Genomic DNA, 24,720 nt, shown 5'->3' with positions numbered 1-24,720 from the left:
CTCTTCCAGGCCAGCTCTCTGCTGTGGCCAGGGAGTGCAGTGGAGGATGGCCCAAGTGCTTGGGCCCTGCACCCCATGGGAGAAGCACCTGGCTCCTGCTATCGGATCAGCGCGGTGCGCCGGCCGCAGATTGGAGGGTGAACCAACGGCAAAGGAAGACCTTTCCCTCTGTCTCTCTCTCTCACTGTCCACACTGCCTGTCAAAAAAAAAAAAAAAAAAAAAAAACAACCAAAAAACAAAAAACAAAACAAAACAAAACACGCTATGCTCTCTGAACTCCTGAGAGTAAAAGGAGAGCAAGAGAAAGGGTTCTTCTTAAAGACCAAGTAGGTAATGAACTTCACTAATTTCTGGGATTACTCTGGTTCTAAGCACACAATGTCTCCCATCCTGGGAAACTCTGCATCTTGTGCACCCTGGACTGTTGGAAAGCTTCAAGATTTAATGGGGCCAGTGCTGTGGCACAGTGGGTAAAACCGCCCTCTGTAGTGCCAGCATCCCATACGGGTGCCAGTTCGAGTTCCGGCTGCTCCACTTCTGATCCAGCTCTCTGCTGTGGCCTGGGAAAGCAGTGGAAGATGGTCCATGTCCTTGGGCCCCTGAACCCATGTGGGAGACCTGGAAGAAGCTCCTGGCTCCTGCCTCCTGGCTTTGGATAGGCACAGCTCTGGCCATTGCAGCCATTTGGGGAATGAACCAATGGAGGGAAGACTTCTCTCTCTCTCTTAGCCTCTGCCTCTCTGTAACTCTGCCTTTCAAATAAATCAATCAATCTTTAAAAATAAAGATTTGATGAAGTTCTGACAGAAGTTAATTCATTGGAAAAGAGCACCTATATGATTTTACACACCATGTGTCTGTAATACAAGTAGAAAAGGTATGGGGATGAAATGCTCTGTGAGAAGCCACCCGCACGCAGGCAGTCCTGCCCAGTTTGTCCATATTCTCAGTGGTTTATTTCACAGCACTTAATCTGACAACTTGATCCCTACAAGGAAATAATTAACCTTTATGAGGCCTTTTTTTTTTAAGTTTTATTTATTTATTTGAAAGGCAGAGTTACAGTGAGGCAGAGGCAGAAAGAGGGAGAGACAGACAGACAGACAGTCTTCCATCCACCGGTTCACTCCCCAAATGGCTGCAATGGCCAGCGCTGGGCTGATCGGAAGCCAGGAGCCATATAGGAGTTTCTTCCAGGTCTCCCTTGTGGGTGCAGGGGCCCAAGTACTTGGGCCACCTTCCACTGCTTTTCCAGGTACATTAGCAGGGAGCTGGATCAGGAGTGGAGTGGTTATATGGGATGCTGGTGTTGCAGGCTGTGGCTTAACCCACTGTGTCACAAGGCCAGCCCCATGCAGTTTTATTTTATTTCTGAGGCTTTCTGATTTCACTGTCTAGTTTTCAGCAAAATGTCTTCCAAAGAATCTGACAAGGCTTCCTGCAATATTAACCGTATCAGTGGTCCCTTCTGAGAGAGGCCGAGGGGCTTTGAAACAATTGTTTCTGCTAAGCTAATTCCCAGTATGGGGGCTCCAGTGAGGCCTGAGAGTTCTTAGTCGAGGGGTGTTCTTGGGTGTTACCAGGTTCTCTTTACTGGAAAAAGAAAATTCTGGGCTACCAAATAACAAGGGAAGAGTACAATCTGCAACAGACATTGAGAATAGCAGGATAATTTTCTAAGGTTTCTGAAGGGTACCAGGTTAGCGTACTACTTAGAGATTATCTGAACCACTTATCTGAACCTATTTAAGGTAAGATAGGGAGCTGTGCCTTCTCTGGTCCGCTTTGCAGGGCCGATGCTCAGGTTTGTGTTAGAGGGATCGAAAGATGGAGGGTTTGGGGTCTGACTCAGCAACATGGTGATGACGATGCATTCTGGGTACAGCCTCGCCTGGGGTGGCAGCACACCCTTCACCTTGCTGGCTGATTGGGAAGTCACTTACCATCTTCGGTCCACTTTTATCCTGTGTGTGTAGGTGGGGGGGGGGGTGTCAGCCTGGACGACTTGGAATTTTTTCCCGTAAAATTCTGACCATCAGGGAGAGGCAAAGAGGGCCCTTGAAATATGACTTTCCCAGCAAGTTTGTCAGAGTGAACACAGATCAGGTGACCCCGTTAAACCACGCACATTCATCTGCCGTGCCACGGCCTCCGGGGTCCCGGAGCAACCTCGTACTGCCCTGGGACCTGACAGCCGGCACCGGGCTAGATTCCTCCGTCTCCGACATTCAGCCGCTGTCTTTGAGGCACCAGTCTTACCCCTAACTCCGCCGCGCACAGGTCCCGAGCGTCCACGTGTAGCGCAGTCAGAGGCGCGTGCCAACCAACCGAGGTCAGCTCCGGGCCCCCGCGAGCCGTCTGCTTCCTTTTTCTCCGACGTGTAGGCAATGGTGAGGTCCTACCACAGCTTTCCGGGCTGCGGCATATTCCGAAGACATTTTTTTTTGCTTGGTACAGATCGGATCTCAAAGAAACTTTTCCTCACAGCGGGAAAAATAAATGCGAGGTGAGCACTGGCCTGAGAGGGCTGCCATTTTCTTGAACCCACAGAGCGGCAGGTACTGAACTCCTGGGCATATAGTGGGGCTGTGGTGAAGATAAATGCGGCACCCCCAGATAAAACCCCACGCGCCCCCCGCACCAGGCCAGCGAGGTGCCCGCGCACCGGCGGCTCTGACACAACACAGGGCCTCGGCGTCCACCACACGAACGCGTGACTGCCTGCTCTGCCCCGCTTTTGTTTACCCGCCCTCCTCCCCCTGAGCCCCCGCAACGACCCCCGGCCCCCCGAAGCCGCCAGACCCAGGACGACGGCGCGTGCGGGGCAAGGGGCAGGCGGGGCGGGAAGTCTGTGGCTCCCACACTTCAGGGAGCAAGAGAAAGACATCCTCAGAGACCCAGGGGCAACAAAGGCGACGCGGACGAACCCGACCCAGGCCGCCCCGCCGCTCCAGGACCCCGCGGCGAGGACAGCCTCGCGCGCCTCCGCGCCCGGCGCGCTCCCGCACCCAGCGAGGCGCCCCCAGCCCCGCAGCCGGCGCTCGTCCGCGGCACCCGCCCCCGGGGCGGTGCCGGGAACACGCGGCGCCTCCGCCGGTCACGTGGGGGGCTGCTCCGCCGGGCGGCGCTGCCGCTTCCCGATCGCGCCCTCCCAGCGCCGGGGACGCGGCGCTCGCGCTCCCGCCCGAGCCCGGGGGAAGCGGAGACAAGGAGGCGCCGCCGCCCCCCTCCTCGCCGCGGCGCCCCGGCCCCGAGCCCGCAGCATGCCCGCCGCGGAGCCGAGCGCCGCCCTCCTCCCGGAGCTCGCGGCGGTGACGACGCTGCCGGCCGCGGGCCCGCGGCTGCGAGGGTAGCGGGACCGGGGAGTCGGGCACCCCCAGGCGCCGCGCGGCGGGCGGAGCGCGAGGAGGAGGAGCAGGCATCCTCCGCGGCGCGGCGCGCCCATGGCCCGCGAGCTAGGAGAATGCGAGCTGCGCTCCCCGCCGGCCGCCGCCTCCCCCAGCGCCGCGTGCTCGGCGCCCCCCAGAGCTGCTCGCGTCGCCGCCGCCGCCCCGCAGCTTCGGGCGCCCGGCCGCTGGCTGCGCTAGGACCCACGGCCGCCGGCCGCCGAGGGGCACTGGGAAGGGAGGAGCGGGCGCCGGCCGGGGCGCAGCGCGGCATGCAGCGGCGGGCTCCTGCGCCCGCGTGAGGCTGTCGGCCCCGCGCCCCGCCATGGCTGGGAAGGACAGTGGCAACCTGAAGACGGTGAGGCTGTGGCGGGACGCCGCCCTGCGCGCCAGGAAGCTGCGGAGCAACCTGCGCCAGCTCACGCTCAGCGCGGCCGGGGGCTGCCCCGGGGCAGGCGCCGACCCGCTCGAGTCCCCCGACGCCCCCCAGCTCGTGCTGCCGGCCAACATCGGGGACATTGAGGTGCTGAACTTGGGGAACAACGGCCTGGAGGAGGTGCCCGAGGGGTTGGGGTCGGCGCTAGGCAGCCTGCGCGTCCTGGTACTGCGCAGGAACCGCTTTGCCCGGCTGCCCCCGGCCGTGGCCGAGCTCGGCCACCACCTCACCGAGCTGGACGTGAGCCACAACCGGCTGGCCGCCCTGGGAGCGGAGGTGGTGAGCGCCCTGCGGGAGCTGCGCAAGCTCAACCTCAGCCACAACCAGCTGCCCGCGCTGCCCGCCCAGCTGGGCTCCCTCGCGCACCTGGAGGAGCTGGACGTCAGCTTTAACCGGCTGGCGCACCTGCCCGACTCGCTGTCTTGCCTCCACCGCCTGCGCACCCTGGACGTGGACCACAACCAGCTCAGCGCCTTCCCCCGGCAGCTGCTGCAGCTGGCAGCACTGGAGGAACTGGACGTGTCCAGCAACCGGCTGCGGGGCCTACCTGAGGATATCAGCGCCCTGAGCGCCCTCAAGATCCTGTGGCTGAGCGGCGCCGAGCTGGGCACCTTGCCCAGCGGCTTCTGCGAGCTGGCCAGTTTGGAGAGCCTCATGCTGGACAGCAACGGGCTGCAGGCTCTGCCCGCCCAGTTCAGCCGGCTGCAACGGCTCAAAATGCTTAACCTCTCCTCCAACCTCTTTGAGGAGTTCCCTGCCGCGCTGCTGCCTCTGGCTGGCCTGGAGGAGCTCTACCTGAGCCGCAACCAGCTCACCTCGGTGCCATCGCTGATCTCGGGCCTGAGCCGGCTGCTCACTCTGTGGCTGGATAACAACCGCATCCGCTACCTGCCCGACTCCATCGTGGAGCTGACCGGCCTGGAGGAGCTGGTGCTGCAGGGCAATCAGATCGCTGTGCTGCCGGACAACTTTGGCCAGCTCTCCAGGGTGGGCCTGTGGAAGATCAAGGACAACCCCCTGATCCAGCCCCCCTACGAGGTCTGCATGAAGGGGATCCCCTACATCGCAGCCTACCAGAAGGAGCTGGCGCATTCTCAGCCAGCGGTGCAGCCCCGCCTCAAACTGCTCCTGCTGGGCCACAAGGCTGCAGGCAAGACCTTGCTCCGCCATGGCCTCACGGAGGAGCGAGTGGAGGGCGGCCAGGGAGGAGGGGACCAGGAGAAGAGCTGCCCACCTGCGCCTCCGCAGGGGAGCAAGGGCATCGAAGTGACCAGCTGGACGGCCGATGCTTCCCGGGGCCTGCGCTTCATCGTGTATGACTTGGCCGGGGACGAAAGTTACGAGGTGATCCAGCCCTTCTTCCTCTCCCCGGGGGCCCTGTACGTGCTGGTGGTCAACTTGGCCACCTATGAGCCACGCCGCTTTCCCAGCACCGTGGGCTCCTTCTTGCACCGGGTGGGGGCGCGGGTGCCTCACGCCGTGGTGTGCATCGTGGGCACGCACGCAGACCTGTGCGGGGAGCGGGAACTGGAGGAGAAGTGCCTGGACATCCACCGGCAGATCGCCCTGCAGGAGAAGCGCGATGCTGAGGGGCTGAGCCGTCTGGCCCGGGTGGTGGACGAGGCCCTGGCCCGGGACTTCGAGCTGCGTTCGGCCAGCCCCCACGCGGCCTACTACGGCGTGTCCGACAAGAACCTGCGGCGGCGCAAGGCCCATTTCCAGTACCTGCTCAACCACCGGCTGCAGATCCTTTCCCCGGTGCTGCCGGTGAGCTGCAGGGACCCCCGCCAGTTGCAGCGCCTCCGGGACAAGCTGCTCTCGGTAGCCGAGCACCGAGAAATCTTCCCCAACCTGCATCGCGTCCTGCCTCGGTCCTGGCAGGTGCTGGAGGAGCTGCACTTCCAGCCACCGCAGGCGCAACGACTTTGGCTGAGCTGGTGGGACTCGGCGCGCCTGGGCTTGCAGGCAGGGCTGACGGAGGACCGGCTGCAGAGCGCCCTCTCCTACCTGCACGAGAGTGGCAAGCTGCTCTACTTCGAAGACAGCCCAGCCCTCAAGGAGCACGTCTTCCACAACCTCACCCGCCTCATCGACATCCTCAATGTCTTCTTCCAGAGGGATGCTTCCCTGCTGTTGCACAAACTGCTGCTGGGCGCCAGTGGAGAGGGCGAGGGCGAGGCAGATGGCTCCCCCGCCGGGGCGCTGCCCGCGCCCGGCCAGGACCTGCTGCGGGCCACCCAGCTCCATCATTACGTGGAGGGCTTCCTGCTGCACGGGCTCCTGCCAGCCCACGTCATTCGGTTGCTGCTCAAGCCTCACGTCCAGGCCCAGCAGGATTTGCAGCTGCTGCTGGAGTTGCTGGAGAAGATGGGACTCTGTTACTGCCTCAATAAACCCAAGGGGAAGCCTCTGAATGGGTCCACGGCCTGGTACAAGTTCCCCTGCTACGTGCAGAACGAGGTGCCCCACGCAGAGGCCTGGATCAATGGGACCAACCTAGCCGGGCAGTCTTTTGTGGCGGAGCAGCTGCAGATTGAATATAGTTTCCCTTTTACCTTTCCACCGGGCTTGTTTGCGCGCTACAGCGTGCAGATCAACAGCCATGTGGTGCACAGGTCGGACGGCAAATTTCAGATCTTTGCGTACAGAGGGAAAGTGCCCGTGGTGGTGAGTTACAGACCTGCCAAGGGGGTCCTGCAGCCAGACACCCTGTCCATTGCCAGCCATGCCTCGTTGCCCAACATATGGACCGCATGGCAAGCCATAACCCCGTTGGTGGAGGAGCTCAACGTACTGCTGCAGGAGTGGCCCGGTCTGCACTACACCGTGCACATCCTCTGTTCTAAGTGCCTTAAGAGAGGGTCGCCCAATCCGCACGCTTTCCCAGGTAAGAGGAGATGGTTGCATTCTTAAGACTGCTGATACTTGTTTCTCCTTTGGCTGAGTGTTGGCTTAACCCCACAGGTTTTCCAGGGACGCTTTTGCAGGGTGCACAGAGGGGGATTTGGGGACCAGCAGAAGGCGGGCAGTCCTCGAGCAACGTAAAATGCTCGCTCACAAGTTGTCACAGTAGACTCAGGCCCCCGAAGCAGGTTGCAGCCCCAGCATCCCCCGTGACCCTTCTGGTTTGAGTCCCTGTCGCGCGGAGGGAGATTTCAGGTCGGTGCCAAGGAGCTGGGTGGTGTCTGGCCTTAAGAAAGCCCTTTGCTCAGGCTCCATTGAGATGCATGTCAGACGCCTGGGAGACAGAGGGAAGGCTGGGTTTTAAGTGCCTATTGTCATGTTCTTTTGTTTAAATTCAGTAGTGCTAGCGTCCAGCAAAAGTTATCTTAGCTCCTTTTTATTAAGAAATTCCAGAGAAGACTGTGGTGTGATTAGGGTGGGTGACGGATGAGTAATGACAAAAACGCATGACTAAATCCTGAGCTCGCCGTCCCGCCCGCACACTCCAGCAGGAGAGAGCCAGCCGTCACCCAGGGCTCCGAGGGGGGACTTTCCGTGGGCTTTTCCTGGCCATTTGGAGCTTTACGTGCAACTCGAGGTGGGGTTTTTTGGTGGTGGGAGTGCAGAGCTCTGACAGTGTTTTAGAAGACAAGGAAAGGATGCAAAACCGACAAGACTTCTGGCTTCTGGACCGTGTTTTCCAATGGCCTCATTTTGTTCCTTTTCATAACCCTTGGAAGATGAATGGGAGAATCCCCAGGACTAGTTGCCTGTTTTTTTTTTTCTTTTTCCCCAAGACTTACTTTTTTTTTTTTTTTTTTTTTTAGAACAATTTCAGGTTTACAACCAAACTGAGCAGAAGGCACAGGGGGTTTTCCATGTTGCCCCCTGCCCCTGTACCCCTCCCCCCGAGGCGTAGCCTCCTGCTCTGTCAACATCTCCCACTGCGTGGGTCACTGGTTCCCACTGATGAAGCTGCAGTGACGCATCATTATCACCCCGAGTGCTGAGTTTACGTTAGGGTTCATTGTCGGCGTTGCGCGTCCCGTGGGTTTGGACAAATATACAGTGATAGGAAGCCGGCATTATACTCTCAGGAGAGTAGTTTTACTGCCCTAAACACCTCTGTACCCCACTGGTTCAAACCTCCTCCTCCACGCCTGGCAACCACTGAGCTGCTTTCTCTGTAGTTTTGCCTTTTCCTTGTCTGGGATGTTTTTCCAGCCTGGTTAATTGGTATCCAGAGAGTCTTTAGCTGGGAATGTGCCTGTTTCCTTATCCCTCGTAGTTCTTTAAACAACGGATTTTTGTGGAGCAGCTTTGGTTAACAGCGTTACAGGCGTTGCAGTGGTGTCACTGCTGGGTTCTCACCTCGGCCCCCTCCCCAGGGTGCACGGCGGGCTGCCCAATGGAAGAGCACTTGCCACTCGGATCTTTGTCCCAGCCTGAGTGCCAACCAGAATGCAGCTCCCAACAGTATCAGGAAGGAATCGGATGCCCCTGTTTGCAAAGAGAACATCTTTCCGTTGCTCCAGATCTAGGCTGCAGTTAGTTCCTCAGTGTGAAGAAAGCCACCATATTCAGTTACCGGTCAGCTGAGCCTTCCACCCTGGTGCTGGCCGGTGTCTTGTCAGGCAGGGTGGGACTGGGTAGGTTCTGTGTATTTGCCTTTGTCTTTTATTCACGGGAGCAAAAGTGCTTTTTCTTGTGTCCCCGAGAGGAATAAAGTGGTGGGGGATTACATATTCGCAGACTCGCTTGGTGACTAAGGGCAGTTCTTCCTCCGGAGAGGGAGTCTTGCTAACACCCAGGCTATCTGCAACAAAGGGAATGACGTATGGTATCGAACAAGTAAAGATCCGCGCAGAGGAATTCCAAGAACTTTGAGGAGTAAGCAGTGAGGCTGGAATCTTTTGACTTCCGCTCGTTATTTTTGCTTTTTAGCAGTCGTACATTCCACAGACAAGCTGGGACTGGGATGCAGACACAAGCCCATTCTCTTGCTGCTGGTTGTCTTTCAAAGGAGACACGCCTGGTTTGCAATCCAGGCTGTAAGGAAGAGGTGACTTTTCTTCACTGTGAACACAAAGAATGGTTGGAGAATTGTGACACAGATATTGAATAGAAATAAGGGATCCGTTGCTTTTATACTGGGTAGACTCTATGTTTGCTTTTGTAATATATAGACTATACATTCATGTTTCTGTCTGATCAAAAATGAGTTACCTGTTCTGAGTTGTCTAGAGTTGTGTTTCTTCCAGAAGCAGCAAAGGGCATGGGATACTGGAAAAAAAATGATGGTATCTTTTTCTAAGAAGACAGGGAGAAAACATGTTTTCCTCTTTTATGTTTCTGTAATAGCCATCATTTGTTATAAGTGTCACTGTTCAGGGTGACATGACAAAAGTGGTCAGGTGATGTGGAAACAGAATTATAGTTTTGGGTGGTGTTCGTTACTTGGGGTACACATGAGAAGTAATTGAATTCCTAGATTATTAAAATATATTCTGAGGCTGGCATTGGGGCAAAGCGGGTTAAGCTGCTACTTGCGATGCTGGCATCCCATGTGGACACCAGTTCTAGTCTCAGCTATTCTGCTTCAGATCCAGCTCCCTGTTAATGCACCTGGAAAAGCAGCAGAAGATGGCCCAGGTGCTTGGGCCCCTGGCTCCCATGTGGGAGACCCAGGTGAAGCTCCTGGTCCTTGGCTTTAGATTGGTCCAGCCCAGGCTGTTGCAGTCATTTGGGGAGTGAACCAGCAGGTGGAAGATCTCCCTCCCTGTCTGGCCCTCCCTCTCTCTAACTCTTTCAAAAAAAAAAAAATCTCTTATACATATTCTGATTCAGCAGAGACTTTTGAATCTGTTATTGGCTGTTTGCCTTTTTAAAAAGTCATTTTGCTTTTCAGGGGCATTAAAAAATTGGTTACTTAGTCTTACATTTTATTAAAGTGTCAGATTCTTTAAATAGTCATAATGTGGTATACAATTTTTAAAAACCTGGATTTTAAAGTTTCTAAACTTGGAGACGTTAAAATAAGAGTAAATAGCAAGTCCCTGCTTCCCTTGAGTTTATATAGAAGAAACAAAATTGCATTTATATTTCACAAGTGTTTTGATGTGAAAAGCCTGTCGTGGCCTTGTCCTGTTGAATTTTCTGCCCTGAACTGCACTAATGTAGTTGGAAATGTAATGCTAGATTTACTTCTCTTATTCTAGTTTATACAAGATAAGTAATGTTTTGGAAAATCCATAGTTAGAAAACTCTCATTTTAAAAGTCCCAGAGACATCACAGGAGATTGTTTGTGTCGGGGCTGTGATGAAGCTCGAGTGTCCCTGTGCCGGTCACCTGATTTCTGCAGGTGCAGGCCCACTGGCTGGGCCTCCCCTCCTTTTGCTCCATTCCTTCTCGTTACTTGGTCCTGTGTTCTTATCCAAGGGCACGATTCCTTTTTTTGTTGTTGTTTTTAAAGTTACTTATTTGGGGCCGGCACTGTGGCGCAGTGGGTTAACGCCCTGGCCTGAAGTGCCAGCATCCCTTATGGGCGCCAGTTCGAGACCTGGCTGCTCCACTTCCAGTCCAACTCTCTGCTATGGCCTGGGAAAGCAGTGGGGGGTGGCCCGAGTCCTAGGGCCTGTGCACCCGCATGGGAGACCCTGAGGAATAGAAATAAGGGATCTGTTGCTTTTATACTAGATAGACTCTGTGTTTGCTTTTGTAATATATAGACTGTACATACATTCATGTTTCTGTCTGATCAAAGGAAGCTCCTGAAGAAGCTCCTGGCTCCTGGTTTTGGATTGGCGCAGCTCCGGCAGTTGCAGCCAGTTGGGGAGTGAACCATCGGATGGAGGACCTCTCTCTCTCTTCCTCTCCTCTCGTAACTCTGACTTTCAAACAAATAAATAAATCTTTTAAAAAATTTACTTACTTATTTGAAAGGCAGAGTTACAGAGAGGGGCAGAGAGAGAGAGAAAGAGAGAGAATCTTCTATCTGCTGGTTCACTCCCCAAATGGCTGCAGTGGCCAGGGCCAGGGCTGGGTCAGGTCCAAGTTAGAAACCAAGAGCTTCATCTGGGTCTCCCATATGGGTGCAGGGGTCCAAGCACTTGGGCCATCTTCCGGTGCTTTCCCAGGTGTGCATTAGCAGGGAGCTGGATGGGAAGTGGAGCAGCCAGGCCTTGAACTGGTGCACCTATGGGATGCTGGTGCTGTGGGCGGTAGCATAGCCTGCTGTGCCACAGCGCTGGCCCCTGGGCACACTTTTTGGAGTAGGATATTATGTTTTTATTCAGTTCCTCCAATATGACATCTAGTTCTTCTGAGGCTAGGCCATGGTGGCCACAACTCAGGCCTGCAGCAAGTCTGCAAGCGCTTTGATACTCTCTACAGCAGCGGAATGAATGCAATGTGTTTTTCAGTTGGAAGAGTCTTAGTGAGTTGAACTTGCGTTGCATATGATTTGTCACTAAATGTTCCACTCTCTCAAGTTTTAAGGGTAAATCACACATTTTTTAAATGCGTGTGAGAGAGAGGGAGGGAGATTGCCCATCTGCTGGTTCACTCTCCAAATGCCTGTAACAGCTGGAACTGGGCTGGTCTCCTATGGGGGTGGCAGGAACGCATTCACCTCCGGCATCACTGCCGCCTCCTAGGGTCTGCATTAGCAGGCCTCAGGGCCTGAGTTGGGGATTAAACCCAGGCACGCCGATGCGGGGATTGTAGATGCCTTAACTGCTAGGGTAACTTTTAAGAATATTGAGGAGAAAACCCCAGATCAGTAGACAGAAGTAGTTACATGGCTTTCTTTAACTTCAGTTCCTTCCTCCATCGGCACTCCCGCCGTGTGCTCTGCACCTCATTTACAGGCCCCGCTGTGCACGTCTCGGAGGAGGCTGGGGCCGCTGGCCTTGTTCTGTGAGTGCTGTGTGTGTCATCATGGCTCTGATTCAGCTGTCAGCTTGCCTCCTCTGAGTGAGCCACACCTGGGCTTTGGAGCCTCCGTGAGCACCTCAGCTGTTTGCTTACGGATGTTTGGTCTTTTGTGAGAAATGTATTTCCTTCTTTGTGACTTGCACACTTGTCGAATTCCCAGGTAGCACTGTAAGGATAATCCTGCTGCGTTTTGCTTCCCAACTTGTCTCCCTTTCTCCCCCAAACACTCCTTGGGCCTGCTCCTGGCAGTTTGGTTTTTTTTTTTTTTGGTCTTGCCCTTGAATGAGTCCCTCATTGTGATCAGTGAAGCAGAGAAAAATTCTAGAAGCCTTATTATGATCTAAGTTTTAGAATGACTGGGGTTTGAGCTTGTCCGAGTTGTTTGAGCTGAATTCCTCATTGTTTTTCCTTTCACAAAGGTTATTCCATATCTTTGTGGTTTAGCTTTATTAATATTGGTGCTGCTTTGCTTTTATTTCTCTAAAGTCTTCTTTGAACTCTCTGCCACTTTGTTTCACGTGAAGACCAAAATCTTAACCCTACAGTGGAAGAAAGGGACGCTGTGCAGAATAGAATTCCCACCCGAGGACTTGGTGTGTCGGCCTTACTTCATGAGATAGTTCTTCTTTAAATTCTGAGACAGAATCTCGGGTCTATTTTTGCACAAATGATCTAGGATTTTCCAGATAAAGTCCTCTTATTTGTTTTAATTGTTGTCAGACATTGATGTCCTAGTATGCTCGCTGCCCATTACTCCCCAGCAAACCCTCTTCCTATTTTAGTTCTTTTCAAAGAAGATTTTATTTCTTTCAAAGGCAGAGTGATAGAGAGGTAGGGGTGTGGGTGTGGGATGGTAAGAGATTCCCATCATTGGTTGACTTTCCAGATGGCTGGAGCCAGGAGCCTGGAACTTCATCTCGGTCTCCCATGTGGGTGCAGGGACCCAGGAAGCACTTGGGCCATCTTCTGCTGCTTTCTCAGATGCAATAGCAGGGAGCTGGGTTAGAAGTAGAGCAGCCCGGATATGGGATGCAGGCTTTGCAGGCAGCAGCTTAACCTGCTCCACCACCATGCCCCCCATTGTAATTCTTTCTTCTTAGTATCTGACACATTGCCATGAGGTCAGGTGAGAGCATGTGTTGAGGCAAGGGTGATTGCCTGTGCCTGTGCAGGAGGAGGAGTTTCTGGCCCATTATACAGGAGAGCGATGGCAGCACAGCACAGGCTGGTGTGGGAGGAGACATTTCTGGTGCTTTTCTCCATCCACCCATTCACTTCCCTCCATGGGAACCTGTTTTGATTAAGGACCTGATCATTCATGCATGCATTAGGGCGTGCTGTGTTTTGTTTTCTCAGAAGCAGCAGCAGGTGCTGGCCTGGTCTCTGGCCTCCTTGGCCCTGCACCGGGGGGTGGAGTGGGATGGAGAGCTGCCTTGTGTCCAGCCTCTCTGGAAGTCACACCAGCTACAGTCTGCTTGGGGCAGGCCTGGCCAGCTCTCACTTCTCCCTGATTCAGCCTTCCTGATGACAAAATCTCAGGGCTGAGTAGTTGTCAGACGTGCCCTCCTCTGGGCGCTGGTGACCTTCTGCTCAGCAGGGAGGGGTATGGAGGCCCTGTGTGGCCCGAACTCTCCAGCCCTGCTGTAGCATTTGCCAAGCTGGCTCTCTGCCCCATGTTTGACTACTCATGTCTGCACAGCCTGGGGAACCCAGAATGAGATGGGCGTGTCAGGCAGCAGCAGATGGTGATGTGTCTCTGTCTTGTGGAAGGATGGCCGTGTTGCTCTGCAGGAGACGCTGTGCGCTAGGGTATCTGAATGTTCCTGGGCGCAGTGCTTAGTGGTTATTTTGAAGGATGTCAATGAGCAGGTGTTTCGCCTCTAGCAGTGTCCCGCACCAGGATGTCTGCATTGACTCCCGGCTCCAGCTTCCCCCAGTGCAGACCCTGGGAGGCAGTGGGTGGTGGCTCAGTGGTTGGCTTCTTGCCACCCACATGGGAAGCCTGGATTAAGTTCCTGGCTTCTGGCTGTGGCCTTGGCCTAGCCCTGGACATTATGGACATTCGGGGAAGTGAACCAATGAATAGGAGCACTCTCTCTCTTCCTCTCTCTCTCTCTCTTTTTGCCTCTCATATCAATAATAATATTAAAAGAAAGAACTAATGAAATTCTTGTGTTTCTGAATTGATTCTTGACAAATGGTTGTTTTGGTTATTTATGGTGTTCTTTATCTAAAAGTGTGTTCTCTAAGGAAGTCCTGTGTCATTTTCCCAGCTGGCTTTTTGGATACATCTGTTCTGCCCTCTGTATGCCTCTCCTAACCCTTTAAGGAAGGTGGGGAGGGGGTGAGCAGAAAGGGGCCAGTTTATCAGGAAGTCAAGGTGAGTTGAGGGGAGGCGCTGACTCTTGAGTGTCTCCTCTCATTCCCTCTCCATGGGCAGGGCCCAGCCCCACCTCCCAAAGCTGGCTTTTCCACTGCTCTCTTTCCCTACCTGAGCTCGATCCCTCCCTGACGATGGCCCCTGTTAGGAAGTACGGATGGTGGAGGAGGAATGGATGCAGGAAGGAAGATGTTTCCCGAGGTTCGTGTCTGATTTTGCCTTTTCTCCAGGTGGTGTTGCTTTCTGGAAGCCCTGGACTGGGTTAAGCCTGCTGATTTGAGTTCTGGGCAGAGGGGCCTGTTGTAATGCAAAGATGACTCAGTGTGCACCAGATACTTGGGTGCCTGTGGGAGAGTATTCCCTAGATACCCCTGCTTGTAGGACCAACTTCCACGTAGTGGGGGAGAAGGAGAAATTTAGTTATTTTTGCCTTTGCCACCAGATGCTTGAAAACATTTTCCCATTCTCGACGTGATCTTTTAGCCAAAACTAGTAGGGCTTGGTTTCTTAAAGGGTAAATTAATGAAAAGCTACCTGCCACATTTTTTTTTTTTTTTTTTTTTTGTCTTTGGCTGTAAATTTACAAAAGGCAAAGAGCATGAAAGGTGCAAACTGGGGTGGGGGAAGGCAATGGGCGGGAGCAGGACACAGGCGCAGCCTTGCTGATGGTGGCTCCCAGCCCGCAGGGTGTTTCATCTGCCTTGGGAAGTGACTTCCCGCCCTGGCCCCCAGGCGGTTCCACATTTGCACATCTGTGCACAAGCACATTGGAGGAAGGGCAAGGAGGAAAGGAGAACTGGAGTTTGCGAAGAGCCCTCTATGAGGTTCCCGTCCTGTGTGTGCTGTCCCGCTTTCTGGGTGGGGTGGCTCCGTGACTCAAGGCCTGTGCTGCTGCTGCAGCTGCTGCTGCTCCTGCTCCTCCTCCTCTTCCTCTTTGTTTTTGGCTGGTGAAATTTACATGTCACAAAGTCACCCATTTTGAAGGGAGGAACTCTTTGGCTTTGAGTGTATTGATTGACAGTGATTGACAGTGTTGACTGACAGTGTTGTACGACCAACTGCTTTTGAGGCAGGGAGCAGATGGACAGGTGGCTTCCTTCCTGGGGAGAACTGGCTGGGGATTCTTTGGCCAGGCTCTTGGTGGCAATTTCCATGTCAAGCCTTGACTAAGAAGGGCTAGGCCCTGAGACGCCTCCTTGACTGGATGTCTTTTCGCGTCAGCATCCTCTCAGTGTTGATGAGGGGACAGAAAGTAGGACCCTCGGCCTTGTGTGCTGTGAGCTGAATGAGGGGGCCGACACACGTGGAGCGCCGTGAAGAACACACGGAGGAGAAGCACGGGGGTGGCTGTGCGCTTCTGCCCGGGGCTTTTCTTCACATCAACTTGGAGCCGCGCTCCTGGAGCGTCTGCCAAGGCCATAGGCAGACACGAGTGTGCGGGGGCGGGGTGGCAGGGATACAGAAGTAGGTCATTACCAAATTAGGTAGGTGTTCCTCTAGTTCATTAGGTTGAGTGTGTCATCAATCACTGTTGAATATTTACTGTGTACAGAAGTGCGTAATGAGCTGGGAAGTTTAGAAAAGATACGTGACCTTGATCCTGAGGGGCCAGGTTGGAATGTTGGCTGATAGAATGGCTGATTCTTGTGTATATAGAATCTGACCACATAGAGAGAAAATAATTTGCATTTTTGAGAAATTGCATGGGAAAAAAAACCTGGAGTTTGATTTTCCCAGAGGAAAATATGATCGTACTAAGAAAAAATTGGTTACAGCTTTGAATTTGCGTGAGGTGGATGAGTAGGTGGAAAGTATACCAGTATGTTCTTTTTCTCTTTTCAATTTGGATCATTTGTTTGTGAGAAATCTCGCAAGGACACTGGAAAAAAGAAAACCCCTTCTATCTGAGGATTTCCAAAACCTTACAAAAGCCATCAGCCTTGTTGAGGAAAAGAAATGCCTTTTTCCTGGGTCTTTGTCTTCTGCCGTTTAGGGGTTTGCCCCCCTTTTGGAAGGGATCTAAGGCCTTGGGAGTCGTTTCTGAAAACCAAAGACTCTGTGAACGCGCAGTCCGAGAGAGTGCACATTAAATCAGATGCAGTCATGGTAGAGATGCTGGCCTGCTCCTTAGAGAGATGCTTTATGGGGTGCCTTCCTGTTATTAGCACACTCAGTGGTGACAACATTAAAGAGTTAATTTTCTTAGATCTTCCCTGCTTCTGTGTGAAGTGTATGCTAATAACATTGCCCTCTGTGGCAGTGCTAGTAAATTTAGGGGCAGTCCTACACGCCTCCAACCCCCCCCCCCCCTTCCTCTTCATCTATACTGTCCTTCCCCACCCCCTTTTTTAAAGAGAGTTAAAGACAATAGAGGGGGAAAGTATAAAATCTAAAACTTGATATTTTCCTTAGTTATTATTGTTTGACTTATCAAGCTTAGTTTAATAAGCATATTTTTGAAAGATTTATTTCTTTATTGAAAGGCAGAGTTAGAGAGACAGAGAGAGAGAGAGATTCCATCCACTAGTTCACTCCTCCAAATGGTTGCAATGGCCAGGAGCTTCATTCTTGTCTCTCACGTGGGTGGCAGGGACCCAAGCACTTGGGCCATTTTCGGCTGCTTTCCTAGGTGCATTAGCAGGGAGCTGGATTGGAAATGGAGCAGCCAGGGCTTGACTGTTGCCTATATAGGATGCTGGTATTGCAGGCAGTGACTTAACCTGCTACACCACAAGCCCAAGAGTCTTACTTTTCATGCCATAGGTGGTATTGTGTTTATCATCATGTTAGTCTTTCTAAGGGTACAGGTTGAGACTGGGTGACAGTGCCAAGTTCCAGGCTGCCTAGTGCTTCCTCTGCATTCTCATCTCGTCTTCATCACTCCCCTCTCAAGTGGAGATGATCACTGTCTGTATTTGCACAGGGACAAATTGTGGTTTAGTAATCGACTGGACTCATCCTGGCCTCTTAGCTCCTCCCATATTGGTTGCTGTCTGCTTAGCAACCTGTGCAAACTCACCTCCTCTCGCACCTGCCTTTGGCTTGCCCTGCTACCCCTGCTGGGTATCCAGGGACCTGCCCACGTGGAGGCCAGCAGAGGTCAGGATCAGGAGGGGGTGAGAGGCCAGGACAGCTGCGTGTCGGAGGCTGTTTCCAGTAAGTGGAGGATGTGGGGAGGGCATTTCCAACTCAAAAGGCAGGAGTGATGCAGAGTGCTCAGCCAGCCCAGGGGTGGGCATGTGTGTACGGACGCATCTGAAAATCATACTGAGGAAGCAGCTGCCATGTTTAAGTTCCATTCCTGCACTGGTAGGCATTTCTCAGTGACCACTGTAAGCCCACAGCTGAGTTTTGGGGCTGCCGTCTGTGCCCTGTCCTTTAGCATCAGGCTCTGTTGAGAGCAGAGTTCTGGCTGCAAAGACAGAAGGGTGGTTTGAGATGATTTGCTCAGAGCTGTAAGAAGGTCGCTGTTGGGCTGACAGAACACCTGTCCGGGTGTGAGCTGGTCACTTGTCGGGGTCTGAGGACAAGGCGAGCAGGGAGCATGGTGATTCTGACTGCTGGGTGTGTGCTCCATAGGCAGGGCTCCAAGAACGGTGATTTTTCTCACTCTAAATCTTACTGTCAGGGCCGGCACTGTGGCATAGTGGGTAAAGCCTCCTCCTGCAGTGTCAGCATCCCACATGGGCACCGGTTTGAGTCCCAGCTGCTCCACTTCTGATCTAGCTCTTTGCTATGGCCTAGGAAAGCAGTAGAAGATGGCCCAAGTCCTTGGGCCCCTGCACAAGTGTGGGAGACCTGGAAGAAGCTCCTGGCTCCTGGCTTCAGATCAGCACAGCTCTGGCTGTTGCTACCAATTGGGGATTGAACCAGCAGGTGGAAGACTCTCTCTCTCTCTCTTTCTCTCTCTCTCTCTCTCTGCCTCTCTTCTCTCTGTAACTCTGACTTTCAAATTAATGAGTTTTTAGAAAAAGGATTTATTTATTTGAAAGGCAGGGTGGAAGGGAGGGAGGAAGGGAAGGAGAGAGAGATCTTCAATTCATAGGCTCATTCCCCACATGACTACAATGACCAGGGCTGGGCCAGGCCAAAACCAGGAGCCAGGAGCTTTTCCTGGGTCTCCCACATGGGTGGCAAGGGCCCAAGCACTTGGACTGTCCTCCACTGCTTTCCCAGGCACAGTAGCATGGAACTGGATGGGAAGTGGAGCAGCCAGATTGGAACTTGCTCTCAATAAAGGATGCTAGCATTACAAGTGACAGCTTAACCCACTGTGCCACAACGCTAGCCCCAGAATTCAATTATCAATGAATTAGAACAGTGCATGGTGGGTAACAAGAGCTTAATATGTGTTCATTGCCTCTGTCACTACCCTTGCTGCAGAAGATATGAGTCTAAACATATATATGGAAATCTGATTAACTTGTGAATAAAACCCTTCTTTTTTCATGGAAGAGGAGGAGTACAGTGTAACTATTCATAAATATGCTCTTTCTGAAATTCCTATTTTCCTGTGTTAAAATTATGCAACTTTGGTGGGTGGAGGAAAATAGGAAAAAAATGCTCACAGAATAAGTCTAATGTAGTCATTCTGTGCATTTTGCTCTGTTTCCTTTTAGCTTTTTTCCCTCTTAAGCTTAGGTTTTCCTAAATACAGTTATCATATTGTAGAAATAACTTCAATATTGATTTTCTTATCCTAAGCTGATTGTAAATAGAGTCCCATGTGATTTTAGTACCCACACAATAATTTTAAATGTTTACATAATGATACATCAAAATGACTTATCTGTTTATTTAGCTTTTTGGGTACTTATGGTATTTCCAGGTTATGTTGTGATTTGGTTATGACTGTATTTTTTTTTTAAAGATTTATTTATTTATTTGGAAGTCAGAGTTACACAGAGAAGAGGCAGAGAGGTCTTCCATCCACTGGTTCACTCCCCAAACGGCTTCAACGGCTGGAGCTGAGCTGATCTGAAGCCAGGAGCCAGGAGATTCTTCCTGGCCTCCCACGTGGGTGCAGGGGCCCAAGGACTTGGGCCAACTTTTTTTTTTTTTTTTTTTTAAGATTTATTTATTTATTTTAAAGTCAGAGTTACACAGAGAGAGGAGAGGCAGAGAGAGAGAGAAAGAGAGAGAGGGGTCTTCCATCTGATGGTTCACTCCCTGGTTGGCTGCAGTGGCCAGAGCTGCACCGATCTGAAGCCAGGAGCCAGGAGCTTCTTCTGGGTCTCCCACGTGGGTACAGGGGCCCAAGGACTTGGGCCATCTTCTTCTGCTTTCCCAGGCCACAACAGAGAGTTGGATCAGAAGTGGAGCAGCTGGGACTCAAACCGGCGCCCATACAGGATGCTGGGGCTGCAGGCAGCGGCTTTACCTGTTGCGTCACAGCACCAGCCTCATGACTGTATTTCTTTATCAGAGCCCAAAGGCAGAGAATATCAGTGAGGCTCAGCACGCGTGCATATTGTTTTCCATGAGCTCGGCGTTCTTCATGCTCCTGCCTGCGTGCAATGCAAGATGTCGTTCAGTGTCCCTCATGAGTGTTGCGTGTCATCATGAAAACACACTAACGCTGAACAGAAACGTTCCACTGATGATTCAGAATTCCAGGTAGTGAGTGTGTCCTTGTGAACGTGATCAAATCGCGTTGCTTTTGTGAACTCTCTGATAAGGTCTGTTGGCATCATCTTGGTGGTGTTTCATTTTTTTCTTTAATCATGTTGTGTAACATTTCTATTAACTGTTCATATATTAAAGATAATAACCTTTTGTGTGCCACATTTGAAGTATCTTTTTCCTAGCTTGTTTGTCTTTTGAGTGCATAAAAAAAATGGTTGTTTTGGAATTTTTAAATTTCACCTGGGGGCCAGCTTTTTGGCTTTTTGCCTGGTGTTCTGACACCGGAGTCCTACATTGGAGTACCTGGCTTCAGTTCTTGGCTCTGGCTGCTGACTCCGGCTTCCTGCTGATACAGATCCTGGGAGAGGCAGTAATGGCTCAAGTCAATGGTTTTCTGCTACCCATCTGGGAGACTTGGTTGCATTCCTGGATACTGGAAATTTGGGGGAGTTGAACCAGTGAATGGGAGCACACTTGCTTTCCTCCTTTCTCTCCTCTTCTGTCTCTAAAATAAATAAATTAGTTATAAATATTCATTCAGTACAATATACTGATATTTTTATGATTTCTTTCAGAGCTTTAAAAAAAGTAACATTGTCATTTTTCTGAATGCAGAGAGATAATAGAAAGAATCACACAGCAGTTCTCTACCCACATAACTTTAACTGACAGTAAGAAGGTGGTATCTGTGTGTGGATAGCAAATTCAGTAGTAAAAATGGCTTCCAACTCGTTTTCTCTTCTGTGAGATGTTCTTTCTGATTTCTCCCAGAGAAAGCACAAGGTGTATTTGCAAGTAGTTTCACCTGTCCTGCACCTTGCATTTAATCATTAAAAACATATTTTGAAGATAATGGCCTTATGAAGATAACTTCCTTATGGGCAGTGTTCACCTGCTGTGTGCATATGCCCTAATTTTCTACCACTGGATGTGTGTGTGTGTGTGTGCGTGTGTGTGTGTGTGTTTTAGATTTATTTATTTATTTGAAAGTCAGAGTTACACAGAGAGAAGAGAGCCAGAGAGCGCCACAGAGAGAGAGAGGGAGAGAGAGGGAGGTCTTCCATCCGCTGGTCCACTCCCTAATTGGCCACAATGACTGGAGCTGCGCCGATCTGAAGCCAGGAGCCAGGAGCTTCTTCCTGGTCTCCCATACGGGTGCAGGGGCCCAAGGACCTGGGCCATCTTCTACCACTTTTCCAGGCCATAGCAGGGAGCTGGATTGTAAATGGAGCAGCCGGGACTAGAACCAGCACTCATATGGGATGCCAGTGCTTCAAGCCAGGATGTTAACCCCCTGCGCCAGAGCGCCGGCCCCTGGATGTGTTTTATAGCTGCACATTCACACACAGATCTTTAGTCTTTTCCAAGTGGTTCTATAGATTTTAAGCTAAGTTTTCCACCTCCAGAGGTTTAAGAAGTACACTTTTTTTTTTTCTTTCAGGGGTATAAAATTACTCTTTGTGCCCAGAATACTCTTGAGATGCAATTAGCAGAAGACAAATGTCTGCATCAGAATGGTGGGACATAACAAGGGGCTTGGGAATTGTGAAGACTTAACTTTGTGTTTTAAAACAAGGGTAATTTTCAAAATTGGCTTTCGGAATACATGTTGAAATACCATTGCCTCCTCATAATTGCACATTTCGCAGCTTAATTCATCCATCATCCTGCAAGGCAATGTTTAATCATAACAAGAATCAAAATCTTACTCACAGACAGGTAAACGCACCTCAGATCAAAATGAGACCGGCAGTGAAGATAGTGCCGTGTTGTGGAAGAAATGCATGGAGAATAATGGATGATAAACTGTGTCTCCCAACCTCAGCTGCCCTCCAGACGGGCGTCTGCCGGAACCGGCATGACAGTTTCCATTTCTGTCCTGTAACGAAGCCCCCGGCCTCACTCTTTTGCGTTTCTTGGACCTAAGCTTGGTCGGTTTGCTCAGGAGCTTTGTCCCTTGGATGTTTTGTCCCCAGAGTGAGGGTTTAAAATTTAAGCCATTACCCACACTGTTTGGTTTTCTCTGTGCTTAATGAATAAAGAATGGGTCTAACCCAGCATACTAAAATGTGTTTGACCTGGAAAAACTGTAAACAATGAAATCTGCTATAATTGCCCTGTGTTCAAAACATTTGGATAGAAGCTAATGCAGTCAGCAGTCGGGTTCTTGGCAGAAGAGATTTTTACAGGGCTCCCCGAAGTGTTTGGTCTTTATTTTCTTCACAGTTTTATTTTATTCATTTGAAAGGCGCAATAACAGAGAGATGGAGAGAGACAGAGAGAAAGAGATTGTCCCTCCACTGGTTCACTTCCCAAATGACTGCAACAGCCAGGACTGGGTCAGACTGAAGCCAGGAGCCCTGAACTCCCATGGGGGTGCAGGGGCCCAAGTACTTCTGCCATCATTCACTGCTTTCCCAGGCACATTAGCAGGGAGCTGGGTGAGAAGGAGGAGCAGCTGGGACTTGAACCTGAGCTCCGATAGGCGACGCTGGCATTGCAAGTGGTAGCGTAACCTGCAGTGCCACAACACTTACTCACCCCAGTGTTTGGTCTTTAAAATTCTTTATTTCATACTAAATACTCAAATCAACACAGACAAGTGCAGGTCACATTTGCACTGAACATGTTATTTTTTTTTTAAGATTTATTTATTTTATTTGAAAGGCAGAGTTACAGAGAGGCAGAGCTAGAGCAAGAGCGAGAGCGAGAGAGAGAGAGAGGTTTTCCATCCGCTGGTTCACTCCCCAAGTGGCTGCAATGGCTGGAGCTGTGCCGATCCGAAACCAGGAGCCAGGAGCTTCCTCAGGGTCTCCCATGCAGGTGCAGGGGCCCAAGGACTTGGACCATCTTCTTCTGCTTTCCCAGACCATAGCCGAGAGCTGGATTGGAAGTGCAGCAGCTGGGACTTGAACTGGTGTCCATATGGGATGCCGGCACTGCAGGCGGCAGCTTTACTCAATATGGCACAGTGCCGGCCCCTGAACATGTTATTAAACATAAACTTGTTAGGGCTCTTTGGACTGCTGTCCACAGTGTGGCTCAGGTGCCTTTGGTTCAGGAAGATGGTTGCTCATGAATTGATTGCATGGGAAGAACTGAAAATAGAAAAGTGCATTTTTCCAAAACAATGTCGTGATGATCCAAGTGGCTCACAGGGCTTCTGAGAGCCAGGCCATTCTGTGCCCAGGGTACAGTCACAAGTAATGGGCTCCAGAGCCCTTCCAGGGTGCACCTGTGCCTGGCTGCCGACACTGCTCATCCCCAGATGGCTTGTGAGTGGCACAGCCGTGGTTGTGCCTCCCTCAGACCCCCAGGATGCTGCATCTGTAGGACCGAGCAGGTGCTGTTTGGAATTTCTCTGTCCTACTAAGACTCCGCGACTGCGCTCGTCCAGCTTTTCCTCCTGCCCAGGAAAACACTCGTGGGTGCACTGCCTGCTTTCCCCTGGTGACTGCCTCTCTGTAAGGCAAGGGGAAAATCCTCTGAGGAATGTGCCTTCAGTCAGGCAGAGCTTAGCAGCAGCCAGGTTGCCTCTCCAGGAAAACTCAGGCACCCCCGCTTTGCGTCACGGGGTGCGGTCTGGAAAGCTCACCCAAGTAGCAGGGGTGATTGTGTGTTGGTCATTGGCAGGGCTGTTCAGATTCACCTGCTTCCAGGAATACATAAACGGCCGCACGTCCGGCCCCAGGTGTTCCGCAGGATGGAGGCCACACCTTGGAATCCTCTGCCATCCCTTTTTAAGGTCCCTAAGTCTTGTGATTTATTGGGCCATCTGTGATGCGAGGTACGTTTATTCATGGGGGCATCTCCACTGGGATCACAACCCACTGTAACCCAGGAGGAGGAATCCGGCCACGGAATGGCGTGCATTGTTGTCTGTTGGAGAAGAATCCGATTCTGCAGCTGCAGACAGATACTTGCTTTTGAGGAAGCCGGTGGCTTTGTTCCCGTTGTCAGGAGCACGTGCTGCACAGATCGTCCTGGAGCACCTGGAGTCCGAGTGCCTGCTGCGACGCGAAGCTGATCCCCCCCAGCTTCATCCTCCGGCTTTGCCTCCGCTCTGCTGACTCAGCTCATTTCTGTGATGGGATCCGCCTTCACCCGTGCGGGCTGGAGGGTGCCGCAGACACGTGTCCCTGTAGCTGCAGCCAGGGGTGAATATTCCACTGTGAGCCACCTAGCATCAGAGAAACAGGCCTCACATCCTTTATCTCTGGAGGAGGTGGGAGGCAGTGGCTTGGGGAGTGAGGAGGCTGGGACTTCTGGGAAGCCACTTAGCCTCTCTGAGCCTGAGTTTCTTCCTTTGTCCACGAGGACAAAGAATTCTAACAGCTCCTGAGTGTTGGCTCCCACAGTCACAGTGTCCTTAAATGAATTAAGGGCCATCATGTGCCCAGAGCAGGCTCCCCCATGGCATCAGGGCTCTGGAAATGTTAGCCCCGGAGCAGGTGTCTGTCCTAGCAGCAAAAGACACCAAAAAAGATGTCTGCTTCCATATTGGAGTCCTGGGTTCTAGTCCCACCCCAGGCTTCTGACTCCTGCTTCCTGCTAACGCAGAGCTGGGGAGCAGGGACGATGGCTCAAGAAACTGGGAGTTTCCAGCTCCTGGCTTTGGCCCAGCCCAAAACAGGCATTGAGGAGTGAACCCACAGATGGAAGCTGTCTCTGTCTCTCAAATAAATAAATAAACACACACAGGCATGCATAAAAATGTTAGCTCTGAATGCCATTGTCCCTGGCACAGGAGGGCTCAGGAGCTTTGCAGGTGCACAGAGAACCCAGGCTGCCCTGTGGCACCTGCCATCTCTACCATCAACCTCTACTGCTTCTCAGGAAGATAGCAGCTTTCCACCTGTCACACAGGGCCATTGTTTAAGTGAAACAATGGGACAATGTGTGGGAAATGCATGTGGTTGTTTTCACTCCGCAGAAGTGGGCTAAACACTTTCCCTGGGGTCTGCAGAGGCTGGGTGCTGGGCAGGTCACGGCGTCAGAGGGAAACGAGGCCTG

General features: G+C 52.0%; 1 protein-coding gene across 8 annotated transcripts in view; it reads left to right on the top strand.

Annotated features, from left to right (window-relative positions):
• The first annotated feature begins 3,712 nt into the window (after positions 1–3,712).
• The window catches only part of MFHAS1 (multifunctional ROCO family signaling regulator 1), a 121,602-nt gene continuing 100,594 nt past the window's right edge, over positions 3,713–24,720 (top strand). For 6 of the 8 annotated variants that reach the window (XM_051832512.3, XM_089327286.1, XM_051832513.3 and 3 more), the window contains exon 1: positions 3,713–6,710. In XM_051832512.3, coding sequence (XP_051688472.1) covers positions 3,713–6,710 — 2,998 coding nt within the window. Of the gene's footprint in view, positions 6,711–19,507; positions 20,151–21,148; positions 21,172–24,720 lie in introns of those variants that run through there. The other 2 variants (XM_051832514.3, XM_089327289.1) reach the window with 2 other exon arrangements.

Source organism: Oryctolagus cuniculus, chromosome 2 (genome assembly GCF_051225735.1).
Source record: "Oryctolagus cuniculus isolate XC-2025 breed Fujian yellow rabbit chromosome 2, ASM5122573v1, whole genome shotgun sequence".
Classification (NCBI taxonomy): Eukaryota; Metazoa; Chordata; class Mammalia; order Lagomorpha; family Leporidae; genus Oryctolagus; species Oryctolagus cuniculus.
The sequence above is the reverse complement of the archived record's forward strand: the minus strand, read 5'-3'. Positions and strand labels throughout refer to the sequence as shown.